We start from the raw sequence: 17,576 nt of genomic DNA on the forward strand, positions 1-17,576 counted from the left end.
CAAGCCCGGTCTGGATCAAGTCCGTTAAGAGTTGAGGCCCAACGGAGAGGCATGGAGGGAACGAGCTATGCGTTACGACAGCTATTAGATCGTAAAGGAAAGAGCTCGCAGTCAAAGAGGAATGAAATGAGAATCGTGGACTCCGCGGAACGGAGATCGCACCTCAGCTATCGCGTTAGACTGTATAAACAGGGGAAGAGAACGAAAAAATAATCAATAAAAGTCTTTACTCATTCTCCCTAAGCAAAGAATACAATTCAGTTCGAGTTCGCAAACGGTGAATAGGTTCTTAGTCCCGAGATCACGTACGTGGAATCCGACTCCCATACATATATAGTTGTTTAACAAAACAAGAAGAAGATTGTACGGTTCAAGTGATTTAATACTCATAGTTAAAAAGTTGGATGATTTAGTAAAGAGAAAAAAAAATATTAACATATCAAGCGTTACGTTTATTTGTACGTTATGGCTCATTTAAAGAAAATGTACATTATGAATCATGTTCGTTCTGAAAAATTATGTATACATAATGTACATTTTCTTTATATATACATAAGTTTTCTCTTGGTCTTGTACTCGCTATATTTTTAAATACGTAACTCAAACATTTTAACTGAATAAAGAAATCTTTACAGAATTTTTAATTTCTAATAAATTCATATAATTAAAATTTCGAGGTCAATACAAGATATTGACTGTGGTCTCAAGAAGGTGGCTATTTTTAGCTATTTTTTGGAGTATCCATATTCATATTATGCAAGTCTTAATTTTCTACTGTTTTTTTCCTTGATATTGTTTGGGAAAAAATGGATTTAAATATAGGTTTTACTAAATTTGACAACAAAAAATTTACCTCTCAAATTAGTGGTTCCAGATTATACATTTTTCAAGAAACTGTTAACTTGTTTTTGGTCTCTCCTTCATCTACAAAACTTAACAAATTTAGATTGCATGTGGTGATTAAAAGCTATAACTATATATTTTTCCTTCAATACATATAAAGCAATTTGCACATATTTTTTTAAAAACTACTCACTTTGTAATTCATAAAAACATATAAACTAAGGAAAAAAAAGAAAAGTATCAAGAAAAGATGAAGGCTCAGGTGTTATGTTTTATGTTAATTAAGTATTTTTGTAATGATGAAGCCAACATTAGCTGCTGGTGGTCGTAAATATTTAGATCCAAGAGTGCTTAATCCATGTCTGCGTCCTAATCCTCCAGAAGGATGCCAGTCCCCAGGATCTGCTGGGAAGCCTAAGGAGAATGTTAATGAGTATTTAGCTGGATGTTCCAAAACTAGCCGGTGTGACCGCCAAGGATAACTATAATGATATATTTCCATGAGAAATGGCTCATTCTATTTGTATAGATACTTATAATTTCTTTCAACTATGTAGCATGATAATTTGGTACAAAAAACTCTATAGGTATGTACCAGTTTCAACTCATATATCATCTTGTAAGAAATCTAAATTTTCTGATTTGTAAAGCTAATTTGGGATCCAAGACAGTATGTTTGTATCAATAAACCAATATAAACATTTTATGGCTGGCGATCAATTGTAAAACGTTCAAAAACAGATATACATTTGTTAAATCATCTAAAATATAGTTAAAATGGATAAAATTATATATTTTTCTCCATTTATACATTTTATCGGGAGCAAAAGGGATACTTTGGGGGTCAGTTTAGAGAAGCAAAAGGTTGGTTTTGATGTTGTCAAGAAGAGGAGAAGGATATTTTGTGGATATAGGTGTAAGGGAGGTTATCGTGGAGCTTTCGTTTTTCCTAATCAATCCAAATCAGAGATGAGTGCGTGATCATGACTAATATGAGCTTCGTGAGATGCTTTGATGCCTTTTTTGAATGTATAGGTGCAGTTGGGGATTGGATATGTGGATATTTTGTATTGTATGCCTGATGTGTTAGGTTTCGTATATGGTTTGAGTTTAGTGGTAGGGAAATCGATATCACGAAGATCGATTCCAAAGGTTTTGTAGAGTCGGGGTCGTTCGATATCTGTTCCAGCTGGGAGCCGTTAGCTTTATGTTTTATATGTTTGATTGTGCTTTGGTATTTGTTTGTGTATTTTTGCTTTTTGTCTTGCTTGAATGTACCTATACTGTGTACCCATCAGATTTACACTAAAGTTTTCATTGAAATAAAATACACTTAATCGGATATATCATTTTCGGATCTTTGGGTATGGATAGTAAATCATATATTTCTCCAGCAGATTATATCATTTCTATATTTAGTTTTGAGTTTCCTAAAATATCTTTACCTAAAATATCTCTACCTATTTTCCTAAAATATCTCTACCTAATATATGTAATGTTTTTGAACTCAAATAGGAATTTAAACCGGATTACCTACCGAGTCATCTGGTCACTAAGCTAACCGGGTTCGACCACAGTCAATTGATTAAAAGTTTTATTGATTTTATATAGATTATGCAGTTTTATAAATAGAAAAGGAAAAAAACCATATCATGTTACACAAAATATGTAGTCTAACAATAATAATAAATTGCTTAAATTTTTAAAATTCAGATTAAACCAAAAGAGCACTAATAATACATCAAGAGTTTATGGTAACCAATTTTAATCGTATGTATTATGGTTTGAGAAAACATAAAAATATTATGACTTCTAAAATATGGCCGGTCCAATTGGTTCATGTGGTCGTAAGTTAACGACAATTTTTATAGTTTTTCAGTCATAAGATTACCGGTTATTTGTACAAAACCAAAAACGGAAAACTATCCAGTTTCGTAGTCGCAGATTAACCAGTCAAACATGCCAGTACAGTTTGGAAATAAAAACATCTGATTTATCAATCACTTACAATATGGGAAGTAAACACAATTTAAAATAAATATATATTTAAAAAATAAATACAATTATAATTTATATATTAACTTTTCAAAGAGAAGTCATCCGTGCAGTAGCACGGGTTCTCCCCTAGTAGTCTAGTATTTGTGATAATACTAATGCATCTCCTTTTTTTTTTGTGGTGCAGATATTTATAAAGTGTGATCGTCGAATCGTGGTGACGAAGAAGAGGATGCTCTTGGATCGAGTTGTGTGGTATTGATTTATGTTTAATTTATTATCTGCTGAATTCTGGTTAGGACCCGTTAGGATTGCTGAATGTTTGCTTGTTGGATTATTGGTGTGTTATGGAATGAATTTATTTATTTTAATTGAGTTGGTTTAAGTTAGTTGCTGGTTATGGTTTGAATTAATTAAGTAGTATGAGATGCTTAATTTTATTTTAAAAAAAAAACGGGTCATGTTGTTTTATTAACAGCTTCCGCACCTCACATTTTCCTTTAAATGTCATAGTTGAAAACATTAGGTTTACCGATAATATGGAAGATATCTTGGGACGGAAGCTATCTAGTTAAGCCAAAATTTTCTCAAGATAAGGGAAGTTATGCTCTAGACCCATGTTTGCTCTAGGAGCTATTTTCTTGTTCTAGACCCATGTGGGTCGGCGTTTGAACTAGCAGCTACTTTCTTGAGCTCTTTGACCTTAGGTGCTGAAAACACAAACCATAACACTTGTTTGCTTACTGGCTTGATCTTCCACTAGATCATTAAAAGCCTCATAGGCTGGTAAGCAAAGCTCTGAGGTAGCATACTCGGTTTTTCGCCACCAAATCTCTCTCTCTTCTCTTGTTGTGCGTAGTCCGAGCCTGAAGAAAAATTTGAGAGATGCATATAGTCAGATGGCAATTCCACCACATTGGATGTATGTCGCCTTCACCAACAACAATTGCCATGTATGAGTGGCATCAGAAACTAGAGGAAGCAAAAGTTAGAGGCATTCAAAATTCGGAGACTGAAAAATCCGAGAGAGAGGACAATTATTGACATGAAGATCGACAAAGACCTCTCCTTCTTCATCACAGTCGATAGTGACTCCGTTGAGGCTACAAGCTAAAAGGGCAGAATCTTGTCAAGGTTTTAGATGGAGCAGTCTTGAATTTGTGGGAAGCATGTTCGTGCGATATCAAATCATCACTAGTGTAGAAAAAGGTGATAGTGTAAACTGGAGGCATAAGGTTATCAAACATAGAGAGTTGGAGAGTTCAGAGATGATTTAGGGTTGTAGTAGATATGACTTTATTATTATTATTACCGTTTATTGGGAGATAGAGACCGGAGATTGACCAAGATCGACGGTCGAGATGTCAACTCCAAAATATGGAAATCGAGAAGATATTATTCTAGAAGATTATTGATAAATGTTAATATTGAGTTTAGGAAGTTTAACATTATCACAATATATATTATTTACATTTATGTTTATCCTAAAACTCTATATAAGAGATTGTAAGTTGTAACATTATTTTCATGAGAGTCTAAATACAATTCTTCCGTTAAACACTTTTGTGTTCTTTACTCTCATTAATTTATCATGGTATCAGAGCAGAGCCTTGATCCTACTCCTATGGGTTAGGGTTTTCCGTTTGCTTCAGTTTCTACATTTTTTTCTTCGTTTTTAATTTTTTTCTTTCTTTTGTTTTGATTTTTTCTCTAATCATTTAAAAAAAAAAAATATAGTTTCAAATTTGATCATCTTTATTTTTAGTATAGAGATTGATGTGGTTATAGAGAAAAGAGTGACTAGAGATGAAAAACATACAAAGATGCTAATGTTTTTAGAAGAACCAATCGATATTCTACAAACACATTACTAATATTTTCATTAAGTAATCGAAAATTCATTTCTTTAACCTTATTACCTTTTCGATAATGTGTTTCTACTTCCGGATAGAAAAAACTATAATTCAATTTATCCAATTCAATTTATTTTCAATAAGTTATATTAGTTTGAATTTCAATATTTTTTGGTTTTGGTTAATATCAATCCTAAATAAAGTATGTTTTCTGATGCATGTCAAAATTTGATTGACCACGACTCAACATAAATTTATAACTTTTTTTTTGTTAGTTGTATTTTTGTTTAAGAAAAGAAAAGTTATGATTTTGGATATAAACTTGAAATTAAGTTTATGTATTTTTAAAAATAACTAGTTTTCCTATCTCATTAAATAAATTATATGTTATAACACATGTCAACATCTTATAGAGATTTGATACATGCCACAATCATGTCAATACTATCTTCGAAATCATACTTGATAAAATAAGATTAGATAACATATCTAAATTATCCATAATATATATTTTTTAAGGAAAATTCTTTAAAGAATAGTTTAATTTATATAATGCTGTTTTGAATTAATTTACAAATGAAATTATCCTTTAGTTAATGTATTAAAATTTTGATTTAATAACAACAGATTATAAATTAGTTTGGAGTATTTGAAGTAACTTTTAAATTCAATAAGAATAGATTTGAGATTAACAAATCACCAATTCAATAAATATGAGATTTTTAATTTTAAAAATCTCTATAAAACATTTTAGTGAAAAAAAAATAGGAAACAAGAAGCTTGTAACATAAATTTTTAATTTATTTTCTTCAAAGATTTTAGGATTTTATCAAAAATATTTTCCTCTATTAATTATATGAGACTCCTTTTCTAATATCTACTTTCAAGACAAAGTTTCTTCATAGTCTTGTATCTTTTTAAGAAAATAATGTCCTTTATCTAACTTCATCCACATCTTTGTTTGGAAAGATTATATTAAATTAAATAAACTTGTTATAGATTGGTCACTAAACAGAAAAAGATTAACCTAGACATTAAATTTATTGGATATTGTAACTAATATAAATCACTATTTTATAGCAAAATTAAGTACCTATAAAAAACTTCTTAACCAAAAAACAAATTAGAAAACTATAAATAATAGCACACCAAAATAAGTTTCTAGCTCAATATCCCAACAAAAGGAGTATAGAAATACCTCTTCACCTTTCTTTCAATTTTGTTGTTGAAGCTTAATCTACTAGTAAGCCTTAAGTCTGCTTTTTTACAAGTTTATCTTTCTTTCTTAAGTAATTAATCGATTTGTAATTCTAATTCTTTTTTTCTTTTAAAGAAATAATGGAGTACGATGAAAAAGTAACCTACACGAGAAATGAAATTAAGGAAGATATGTATGAACAAATCTATAAAATATCCAGAACCTTCAATTTACAAAAATCTGAAGCGACCATACTTCTCATGCATCTTGGATGGGACTCGCTTCTTTTTGCTGAACGTTTTGGTGGAAAAAGGGAGGAATTATTGGCAGAATTAGGTTTAGAATTAGTTAGGGTTGATTCTAATCTAGATTTATCAAATGCTTCATGTGGTATTTGCTCTAAGAGTGAAGAAACGTTTATTGAGTTTAACAATGATAATGATGACGGTGACGGTCAAGGTGATAGTGATGGTCATGGTCATGGTGATGTTAATGGTGGTGAGGATGAGGATACGGACGAGGACGATGACGATGAAGATGACAATGAAAATAAGAATCACGATGATGATGAGGATGAGGATGAAGATAAGGATGGGGACGGGGATGAGGATGGGGATGGGGATGGGGATGAGGATGGGGATGGGGATGACGATGAGGACGAGGATGAGGACGAGGATGAGGACGAGGAAGAAGATGATGAGGAAGATGATGATGAGAATGATGAAGAAGGGTATGATGATGATTGTTTCATCTCCACACCGTATTGCGGCCACAAGTTTTGCAAAACTTGTTGGAGAGGATATCTTAAAGAACATTTTTATTCTCTAGAAAATAACTTAACAGTAATCTCATGTCCTGATCAAGATTGTGGAGCTGCGGTTGGACAAAAAACAATTGAGGAGCTAGGAGTACATGATCAAGAGATGTACGAGAGTTATCTTCTAAGATCTTACATTGAGATCAAACAGCTTCCTGCACCAAATTGTAATTAGGCAATTGGCCATATATGAATTTATTCATAAAGGAAAGTTGTTCTTTTCTGGAAGGCATTATTTCACCTTTTATTGGCCATTGCATCTGTGTAATTTTCTGTCGTATTTCGCGGGCCTCATGTAAAAGTTGATGGTAGTGTACTAGTGTTATTTTGCATCCCAATTTCTTGGCGTCATTGTTCCCTCTACCAGTAGCATCGCATATGTTGTTGTACACATCAATTTTTTAAAGTTTTTTGGTTTCACATGTATCAGTCCATCTTTTCTTGTTCTATTGCCATATATGCATCTACATCGTATTGTTGAAGTAACCATTCAGATCTTTTGAGACTCGTACCTTCTAATAATCTTTTGTAGTTGACAAGCATAAAACTCTAGCATTTGTCACACATTCCCTTTGAATAACCTTTTGCTTTGTACCAAACTTTTTATTACTTCACTAGTGGACGTATGACCATTTATGTGATGGTAAAACTTTGATGTTTAGCAGTGAAATTGTATTTTCCTGCTTCGATGTAGAATATGAACTCTCTTCCAACTATATTATGGATTTCTTAGGGAATAATTTGTCCGCAGTCATGATTCTTGGCTACGTTCTGTATGAAAACTTTTGGAACTAAGTTAAAATATTAAAGTAATTAGTTTTTCTTAAATTTTTTATAGCCAAGTTAGATGCAACTTGTCGGAAATAACAAATGGGTACTTTGGCAATCATTATCCACATTAACTTCAATACGATATCTAATTAGAAAAAAAGAGATTTTTAGAGAAGAGGCACACAACGAAAAATGTAGAACTCTCAAAGGCTATGTGTTAATCACCAAATCTGGCCAATTGCAGATACAGCCCTACATGTTAATATTTTACCGGTTGTTATTATTTTCTTAAAGTAAAGACGTACATAATATGAAGAACCACCCACTACTTCATGTGAAAGAAAATATAATTGAACACAATATATGTCCAACTTCAGGGAGATAGCTTTGGTTACTAACATATGTAATGATTTGGGTGATACATATGTTATTTTGTCTTCACGGGGAGGGATAAGATTTTTTTGGAAAAAATACTGAAAATAAAGAAGATTTAGGAGATATTAGATTTTATAGAAATTGATTTTAATATTCACTTAAAAGGAGTTTATACATTAATAGCTTTTACGGAAGTCTTTTGTGATTTGATTTTTGGCATTCCAAAAAACAACTGAGTGGATGCAATTGTATGAGATATAGATTCTCTTAAATTTAGAGGTTATATATATATATATATATATATATATATATATATGGGAATTGTGTTTCGAAAAGAATGAAAATTAATAGTAAACTTGATAGAATGAATTATGAGAAAATGTCATAAAAAGCATGGACTTTGTGTTTTCGTTGAAAAAAAAAACATGAACTCTGTATCTGTTGAAATATATACCGTATCTAACTTTGAGTGATTTTTTAATTAACTCGTAAACTCTTGTTGACTTTGCCAAATAAGGCACACTTTAAGTTAACTGGCAGATTAATTAAAAGAAATTAAGTCAATGTTAAATAGATTTCCGTTAAACTTCAGAACGAAGTCGTTTTATATACAAAATAAAAATAAAATAAAAACATTTTAACATTGTTAAGGAGAGGACAATCAATTTCCGACGACTATTCGGATGGATTCCAAGCCCCAGCTCTGGCGACTACTCAGATTTAAAACATTAAAACCTAGTTGGTTATGGGTACGTTGATTTTTATTAGGGGTAAAGGGTTAGAGCCCCACCATTGTTTGTTTTTATTATTTTTTTAAAAATATAAAACGACATATTTTTGAAGTTTAACGAAAATCTATTTAACACCAACTTATTTCGGTTTAATTAATATGTTGATTTAAGATGTGTCTTATTTGCGAAATCAACAAGAATCAACAAGAGTTTACCGGGGGTGTATTCAAAGTAATATTTTAAGAGATTTGAGTTTTATTGAGATTTTGATGATTTTAGAGAATTTCATATGATTTATGTAAAATCATTTCAAATTCCACCTAAAACTATGAGATTTGGATTCTTGTATTTTTAACTAAAGAAGTTTCTTGAAATCCTTTGAAATCCCCTGAAATCATTTAAAATGAAATCCACAAACTGTTTTCAATAACAGTGGATTTTACGGTGGATTTTAAAATGATTAGTTCAATAACACTGGATTTCATAAGAATTTTTAAAATCCATGATTGAATAATACCGGATTTGTAAACTTTTTAGAAATCACTTGAAATTCCACTTTCAATACACCCCCTACGATTTAATTAAAAAGTCACTCCAAGTTAAATATATATTTTATCAGATACATAGTTTATGTTTTTTTTCAACAAAAACGCAAAGTTCATGCTTCTTATGATATTTTTCCAATGAATTTTGCAAAGATAGGAATGAGTGAAACAACGTTAAAAAAGTATATTATTTTAGAAAGTAAAGAAAAAAATAAGACCTAATTGTACCAATCTTTTCGAGCTATGGCCTATGAGAGACATCCCAAAATATATTTTCTATTTTATTTTATATTTGGAAATTAATAGTTATTTATGATTTTTTTTTTTTTTTTGTTCGACAAAATAAACAAAGGATCTGTGACACTATCGGGAAGATACTCTCCGCTAGGGAGAGCCAACTGGGGGCCGAAGTGCTCATATGAGAGAAGATGCAGTCTCGGGCGCGAGCTTTCTTAGCGAGGAGGTCAGCCCGGAGATTGGAAAGACGAGGGAGAAAATGAAGGCGGAAAGTCGGAAAACTAACTTGAAGAGACTTGAAGGAGGCGATTTCTGCAGCAAAAGTTGGCCAATCCTTGGGGTTTTCTACTAAAGCAATAAGGTCAGAGCAATCTGAGGCGAAGCTTACAGAAGTTTGGTCTAGTTTAATCATACATTCCATAGCCCAGAGAAGGGCGTCAAACTCGGCGTGGAGGGGGAATAAGCTCCGTCGAATACTTCTTAGGCCTAAATGCTTGACGGAGAGAGCATCAGTCAGCACCCACCCCATTCCACTCAGAGGATCAGAAGGGGTCCAGGAGGCATCACAATGACATTCCAATTCAGTAGGAATGATCATTGGAGGGTTAGCGTGGCCAACTAGGGACGAGTCTGGGTCCAAGACTTTTGCAGTAGCCTTTCGCCAGACATCCTCCTCTTGCAAGGCAAGGCAAATAGTTTCATCCGGTGGAACCCGGAGATTCTCAAAAACAAAACGATTACGGGCCTTCCAAATGAACCATAGGATCCATGGGAAGGCTTGTAATGTTGTGATATCTATACCCTTCTCTTGACCTCTCCAGAAAAGGAAGTCAAAATTAGAGAATAGAGAAGAATTTGGGAAGTGATTCCCAGAGGTCGGGATGGGAGAGAGGGCCCAAGCCTAACGAGCCTGGGGGCATTCAAAAAGAAGATGGTTAATCGTTTCTTCTTCAGCTCCACACTGGGGGCAGCATTTGTCCCTTCCAATATGACGGTAGTGCAGGCGTTGGCAAGTGGCCAAACAACCTGATAAACATTGCCAAAGGAAGTGTTTAATCTTCCGTGTGGTTTTGGTTTTCCAAACTTGTGCCTGAAGTGCCGTAACACTTGGTCCCTGAGAAGGGAGGTCACAAGATGGTCGACTTAGGGCTTTAGCAGCCCAATATCCTGATTTGACAGTATAGTTTCCTGACTTAGTATGAACCCAACTATAGTTATCACTCAGGTAGGTTCGGCTAGGCCTAATTCCCAAAATAAGCGGAATATCCTTCGGAGCCACCAATTCTCGCAGGCAGGGTAAGTTCCAGTTTTGTGTATCTCGTATCAGTAGATCGTTGACATAGAGATGCGGGTCGCGAGTGTCAAGAATACTCTTAGCCGGTCGAGGAGGGATTGTTGGAATCCAGGGGTCCTTCCAGACTCGGGTAATCATCCCGGACCCAATAGTTTTCCTCAGACCAGAGACTAGAAGTGGTTTGGCAGCAAAAAGGCTTCTCCAACCATAAGAGGGACGATTGACCTTCACAATTTCGAGGGGATCACTGAAACGGTAATATCGGCCCCGCATTACCCTACTTAACAGGGAGTTTGGAAACCTTAAGAGTCTCCACATTTGCTTAGCTAGTAGAGCTAGATTAAATTCCTCCAGGGTCCGAAATCCTAGACCACCTTCTGAGAATTGGGTACAAAGTTTCTCCCAAGCTAACCAGTGGAGGCCTTTACTATCCTCTTTGGTTCTCCACCAAAAATTGGAGATAGCACTACTGAGCTTTGATTGAATAGCCTTGGGCAGTAGGAAGCACGACATTACATATGTCGGAAGGGCTTGAGCAACTGATTTGATTAAAACCTCTTTGCCCCCTTTGGACAAGAACTTTATCGACCAAGTATTGATACGGCTCTGGAGGCGATCTTGAACAAAGGAAAAGACTTGGGTCTTTGAGCCATGTATCTTTTCCGGTAACCCAAGATAGGTACCCATCCCACCCTCTAAATGAATATTAAGAGTGTTCTTGATAATATTCCGAGTATGAGAGTCAATTTCATGTCCGAACATAATTGAAGATTTTGCCTCATTTAGTTTTTGCCCAGAGGCCTCGCCATAACAGCGGATAATCTCCAAAATTGCTTGGCCTTGATCTGGAGTTGCCCGGCAAAAGAACAAGCTATCATCCGCAAAAAGGAGATGGGAAGTCGACAGACTTGCCCGCGCTACTTGTAGCCCTTGAATTCGTCTAGTCCATTCCGCTTCAGTTAGTTGTGCGACTAAAGCTTCCGTGCATAGAATGAAGAGAAATGGCGAAATCGGGTCGCCTTGTCGAATACCTCTAGAAGGTTGAATGTGGCCTCTTGGCGAACCATTAATGAGAACTTTGTACGAAATGGATTTTATATAGAACATAATCAGGTTAATCCATTTAGGAGCAAACCCCATTTTGGTCATCAAGGCCTCAAGGAAGGACCATTCCACCCGATCATACGCCTTACTCATGTCTGTCTTAATAGCCATAAAATGCTTCCGACAAGACGAATTGGTACGTAATGCATGGAAATTTTCCTGAGCAATCAGAATATTGTCAGTGATAAGTCGTCCTGACACAAAGGCCGATTGAGTCTCGAATATAAGATCCGGAAGTAGTTTCTTAAGCCGCATGCTAAGAACCTTGGAAATGACTTTGTAACTTACGTTACATAGGCTAATTGGGCGAAATTCAGTCATCGAACGTGGACGCTCCGTCTTAGGGATGAGACATATGTTGGTCGCATTCAAGGACTTGTCAAAGGATTCCGAGGAGAAAAAATCTTGGACAAGTTTGATCAGGTCGCCACCAACAATGTCCCAAAATTTTTGGTAAAATAGCGCTGTCAATCCGTCGGGCCCAGGGGTCTTTTCTGGGTTAAGAGAAAAGAAAGCTTTCCTAATTTCCTCTGGAGAGATTGTCTCCAGGAGCATTCGGTTCATATCATCGGTAATACTCACAGGTATATCCTGGACGGCGGCATGAACATCGCGAGGGATGGAAGATTTAAATTTTAATTTAAATTTATTGATTACTCTTTTACCATTAATCTTTTTTCTTTTAAAAAAAACATTAATACCAATGAAAAACTTCAATATCATATATTAATTATTAGACAGAAAATCAATAATCTAATGTAGTTTGAAAATACAAAATGCAGCAAAACAAACAAAATAAAATAATTGAACCGACATTTTTCATATTAAACCAACCGGTTTTACTAAATCGTTATCATCCTGATTCCTAAAAGGCTTAAAACCCTGAACAAATATGTCGCTCTCTCTTCGTCACCGTGCACGATATCACCGCCGCCGTGAATTCTTAGTTTTCCGACTATAGTTTTTTTCCGGCGACGAAGATTTATCCATCTAAAGGTTCTTAGATCTATTATTTCTCAGTTATACTCAATTTCGTGAAAACAAGAACCCCCGAGACAGAGACGAAGAGACTCTGAGACTAGATCCTCTGTTTCTGAGGACTTCGCTTATCAGATTCTTGTTTCCTTACCCAGCCGAGTTAAACCAACGGGTCAATTCCGATTATTTCTCTCACAAGTCAATCAAAAGGATGTTATGTTAGCTTTGCTCACTCATCGATTTCTCAGAAGTCCCAAATGGTACTTGTCTGCAATTTTGTGTCTTTTTTTTTGTTGCAGTAGAATCCATAAAGTGTTTAGCTTTACTTGTGTGTATTCTTATAGACTTCTGGGTTTGTCTTGGCAGGACTTGTGGACTCTTCTTGCTTCAGAATCAGTTCTCTAATTACTCCATTTATGTAAAGTCAAGACCTTTTCTACAAGTTCCATGTGATTCAACTCAGAAGCAGAATCTATTTGCTTATGATGGTGTGTTTAATAGACGTTACATGAGTAATTCAACTATAGAGCTAAGAACAGATGATAATGTGGTGAGGTTTGCTTTCAACAATGTCAGTGGTGGTAACAGTGTTGTGCCTACAAGGCAAGAGAAGAAATGGAGAAAGGCTAAAATGTCAAAAAAGTCTATAGTGAATGAGTTGAGGTTTTATCGTCTTAAGGCGAAAAAGAAGATGAATTCGCCGAATCCTGAAGTTAGAATTCGATATAAGCTTGAAAAGGTTTTGATTAGTATTGATTACAGTTTCATGTTCATTTGTGTTAGTCAATGTAGCTCTGAAGTTTATTCATATTTTGTTGATATGGTTGGTTTGTGCAGGCCAAGAGGAAAGAAGAATGGTTGATTGAGAAACTGAGGAAATACGATGTTCCGAAATCACCAGCGGAGGTCTATGATCCAGAAATTTTGACTGAAGAAGAGCAGCATTACCTAAAACGTACAGGTGAGAAGAGAAAGAACTTTGTTCTTGTCGGGAGACGAGGAGTGTTTGGAGGCGTGGTTCTGAATTTGCACCTTCACTGGAAAAAGCATGAGACTGTTAAAGTTATTTGCAAACCCTGCAACAAACCGGGGCAGGTTCATGAGTATGCAGAAGAGCTTGCTCGGTTGAGTAAAGGCATTGTGATTGATGTCAAACCTAACAATACCATAGTTTTGTACCGTGGGAAAAATTACGTGAGACCGGAAGTTATGTCTCCTGTTGATACCCTCTCTAAAGATAAGGTATTGATAAAACCAGATAGTTTTTGTTGGCTGTGTGTTTCTTGTTCTGACAAAAGTAAATGAAAATGGTAGGCTTTGGAGAAATATCGGTATGAGCAATCGCTTGAACATACCAGTGAGTTCATAGAGAAGCTGGAGAAAGAGCTTGAAGAGTACCAGAAGTATGTTACTCGGCACAAGAAGAAGCGAGATGAAGAAGCAGATTCGAAGAACAAAGCAGTATAAGTCTTCCTGTCTCTCTTTTCAGAGATTTACTAGCCTCAAAAGTCCAAATTTTCCTTGTCCTGATTTGGTACAAAGAGTTTTGTACTCTGTCCATGGGTTTGGTTTGACTAGACCATGTTGTACCAACTGGCTGTAGGATCAGACTAGAGAAGTCGATGTAAGATGTGTAGCCAAAACATCCAAATTGTGCGTTAGTTGGTAACTAACCGTGATGACACGATCAACGTTGGATAATCGTAAGCTAAAGTTGATCACTTTTACTAATTTAGTCTGTTTGTCTTAAACATCAGTATCACAAGTCAGTTTTTGTATTTGAGAACCAAGTATGGTCCAATGGTTTCTTTGAATAGGTAGAGAACTTGTGTTGTGGATAAAGGTCATAGATGAGTTCCACTAATCTAAAACAATCGAAAAGGCTCATTTGTCTATGCGGATGGGGGATTTTTCTGGGTTACCGTCTAGAATCTATCCTCGTCAGATGAAATTGATGCTCTGTTCTTGCGAACCTGAACAACCGAGAAAATATTTCTTGTTGTTGTGTTTGGGAAGCTGAGGCTCAGGGCAGTTAAAGGGAATGAATAGTTTCAGCAAATCAGCTGATGACTTTTTCGAGCTCTTTGAGTCTTCATGGAACATTAACTGAGAAGATCTGACATATCACTTAACATTATCTCTATCTCTTTGTCATCACCAAGTTCAGTTTATTTCTGTTTACTCTCTTTTGGTAGCCACAATAATCAAATAAACTTCACTTACATATATATTGGATAATCAAATCGTTTAGTTCCAGAGCTTAACATAAGATACAAGCAGAGAAAGACTAAGACCTAACAAATGTTTTGGCTTAAAGCCCAAAATTTGGACATAAAAGGACACAGAACAGACGTGCAAACAATACTTCACTACACCAATAATCCAATTTCTTCTAACCCCAAAAAGAGATCTGATAAGAGGATACAATACAACTACAAAAGTGAAGCAAAATTACTTCACTAGACAATAGAAGTGAAAAAAAAAACTCATCTTGAGGACTTCTTTCTCCACTGGGTTCTCCCACGATTGATCTCCTGACCATTTTCTGACAACCTCAAGATATGCAAGAATTGGCTCTCATTGTGTTCTTGTTTGCTTGACGTGGTTGATCCGTTGGTCCCAGTAAGCTTTGAGACCGCCTCGTTGGGAGTTTCAGATGTGGTAAGTGAATCTACAATGTCATCTTGCTGGCATTCTCTTCTGTAATCTAGAGTTATAACTTTAAGCTCGTGGGTGTCTATGATTTCTTGAGGTATGCTCTGCCATTACCAGGGACCAAGGTCAAAATTATTAGTTGGCCAATCAATAAATAACCTGAGGTCTAGTGACATATACTTAGTTACTCACCTCAAGGACCCATCCAATGTAGGTAACATTATTTACATGCTGGTTCATGTCTAGATCAGCTCGTCTAGGCTTAAGCCCAAGCATAGAATACTGAGCTGGATCTTCCAGTTTTGGGATTTTCTTTAAGCTGCTATTGTTCTCCTCTGGAAATGCTAGTCTACATAAACACAGAGAAAGGCTAGTTCAGAATTTCATGTCGATAAAACGATAATGTTTTAACTGGCCATAAGAAAATGTCTGGAAACGATGATTCTTTACCTTGGTTCTCGAGGACAGAAAACCAAGTACTCATCCCGAACTTCATCTGTAACTCTCTGAAGCCGTCTTGTGTCTTGGTTCATCATCACCCACTTGCTGAAACATTTGTCACATAACAATAGTTGAGTAAAATCGCATAATACGCATATAGCTTAATTACCACTTATATGCTGGTATGTACACAACCAATTTATAAAACTAACACTATATGCATCCAAAACAAATGATAAGAGTATGACAAGTTGAAAAAGCAAAAACCTTGTAGCACGTCCAATAACTTCCCCACTAGCACAGTCCTTTAAAACCCAATCACGTCTAGTTCCAATCCTTCCTTCACTCTGACACCAAGTCTCAATCTCAACCACATCACTCCTATAACCAAAACAAAACAATCTAACACTTTCCAACTCAAACCACAAAACCCTCAAACCCAAAGAGGCAAAACAAACCCTTACCAAGCTGGATACTTGTAAATCTCAATATGCATTCTTGCAGTAACCCAAATAAGATGCAATTTCCTCATAGTAAGTGTTGTAGCAAACCCATCAGTCGAAAATCCAACTTTCTGAACATGGTTACATGCCACTTCCTACACAAATCCACACTTAAAACATCAATCACATGACCCAAGAGAGACCATAAACACTGAACAAAGAACCAAATCCTGCAAAAGTTTAAAACAAAATCCCCAAAAGAACCAAAACCTGCAAAAGATTAGCAATTGTCTCAACAGTGGCAGTTTTGTTAATCCCAACTTCATAGCTTCTAACAATGAACTTCTCCTTATACGAAAACCCATCTTCCATCAACCGACCAAATCGGAGACGATCCGCCGGAGGCGCATCGGAGACAGAATCAGCAACACGGAGGCTGCTACTGTTTCCTTGATCAGCTGAGAGAATTGCCCGTAAAGGTTCCTTCTTTAGCTGAAAACAAGAGATGGGTTTCTCCGTAAAGGTACGCCGATGAACCGGAACAAAAACCCGGCGAGGATCGGAGAAAAAGCTGTGTAAGTGGTCAGTTACATTACACGAAAGCTTCAACATTTCTGGGTAAATTTCGAAAGTTGAGAGATGGGTTTTGGTTTTTAGGGGAATATGATTAAAGGGTTTATGTGTTTTATAAGAGAGAGAGAATCAAAGGATTTGGTTTGTTTGTATTTGTCGACGACGATAAGACCGAGGAAGAAGAAGAAGAAGAAGAAGACAGTGGAAATTGAAAGTTGAGAAATTTACGAGATTGCCATTGATAATTTGGTAGTTGTTTTAGCCAATTGGCAAAAAGAGTAAAGAAGAAACATGTGTGGTGAATAAGAAAGCTCACGTGATCTCTCTCTCTCCTCACCGCTCCTTTCCATGTATACATTAAACTATACGGTCATATATACACGACAAATTACGATCAATTTTATATATTTAAACTACAATCAAATGTATTTTGAAATTGAAGTATTTTGTAATATGAAATCTGAATTAATATATAAATATATTAACAAGGTGAGTCAAAATGTAAATGAAATCACTGATGACTAAAATGTTGAAAGTTATTATGGGTAATTTAGATTAAGAACTAAAATAGTTTAGATATTTCATAATTTAGAGGTTTTGGCTCTGAACGGCTGTTGCGGTTAGTGCAGACTAATCCGTCAGCTGTTCGAGTCCACTTTATTTTTGATATGAACAAGAAAATGTTGGAGACTCGATTTATTTCAATGTAAAAATGGTTTGCAG

The 17,576-nt window shown here is 35.4% G+C and overlaps 4 protein-coding genes and 1 pseudogene across 5 annotated transcripts; 3 read left to right on the plus strand and 2 right to left on the minus strand.

Moving 5' to 3' along the window:
- The first annotated feature begins 51 nt into the window (after nucleotides 1–51).
- LOC111829400 (protein RALF-like 30) lies at nucleotides 52–1,325 on the plus strand. The gene is given in 2 exon segments (XM_023778490.1): nucleotides 52–182; nucleotides 1,106–1,325. Coding segments are annotated over 2 exon segments (351 nt in total).
- Nucleotides 1,326–5,846: 4,521 nt separating this feature from the next.
- LOC111829709 (probable E3 ubiquitin-protein ligase ARI14) lies at nucleotides 5,847–7,211 on the plus strand. Its single transcript, XM_023779606.1, has 2 exons — nucleotides 5,847–5,934; nucleotides 6,025–7,211. Exon 2 carries the CDS (start codon nucleotides 6,030–6,032, stop codon nucleotides 6,879–6,881), a length of 852 nt encoding a protein of 283 aa, XP_023635374.1. The 5' UTR covers nucleotides 5,847–5,934; nucleotides 6,025–6,029; the 3' UTR covers nucleotides 6,882–7,211.
- Nucleotides 7,212–8,938: 1,727 nt separating this feature from the next.
- Nucleotides 8,939–12,579, minus strand: LOC111829401 (annotated as a pseudogene).
- Nucleotides 12,580–12,646: 67 nt separating this feature from the next.
- LOC17879608 (uncharacterized CRM domain-containing protein At3g25440, chloroplastic) lies at nucleotides 12,647–14,555 on the plus strand. Its single transcript, XM_006284047.2, has 4 exons — nucleotides 12,647–13,001; nucleotides 13,108–13,480; nucleotides 13,579–13,983; nucleotides 14,056–14,555. Exons 1-4 carry the CDS (start codon nucleotides 12,958–12,960, stop codon nucleotides 14,206–14,208), a joined length of 975 nt encoding a protein of 324 aa, XP_006284109.1. The 5' UTR covers nucleotides 12,647–12,957; the 3' UTR covers nucleotides 14,209–14,555.
- A 387-nt stretch (nucleotides 14,556–14,942) lies between these two features.
- Nucleotides 14,943–17,013, minus strand: LOC17877430 (oleoyl-acyl carrier protein thioesterase 2, chloroplastic). 2 transcript variants are annotated; one of them, XM_006285855.2, is made up of 6 exons: nucleotides 16,551–17,004; nucleotides 16,302–16,435; nucleotides 16,105–16,218; nucleotides 15,847–15,942; nucleotides 15,589–15,745; nucleotides 14,943–15,500 (listed from the first exon to the last, which is right to left on the minus strand). In XM_006285855.2, exons 1-6 carry the CDS (start codon nucleotides 16,890–16,892, stop codon nucleotides 15,228–15,230), a joined length of 1,116 nt encoding a protein of 371 aa, XP_006285917.1. In that variant the 5' UTR covers nucleotides 16,893–17,004; the 3' UTR covers nucleotides 14,943–15,227. The 2 variants fall into 2 exon arrangements, with proteins under 2 accessions (XP_006285917.1, XP_023634202.1); XM_023778434.1 differs by lacking the exon at nucleotides 16,105–16,218 and having other exon boundaries at nucleotides 16,551–17,013.
- Nucleotides 17,014–17,576: the final 563 nt, after the last annotated feature.

Source organism: Capsella rubella, unplaced genomic scaffold, assembly GCF_000375325.1.
Source record: "Capsella rubella cultivar Monte Gargano unplaced genomic scaffold, Caprub1_0 scaffold_7, whole genome shotgun sequence".
Lineage (NCBI taxonomy): Eukaryota > Viridiplantae > Streptophyta > Magnoliopsida > Brassicales > Brassicaceae > Capsella > Capsella rubella.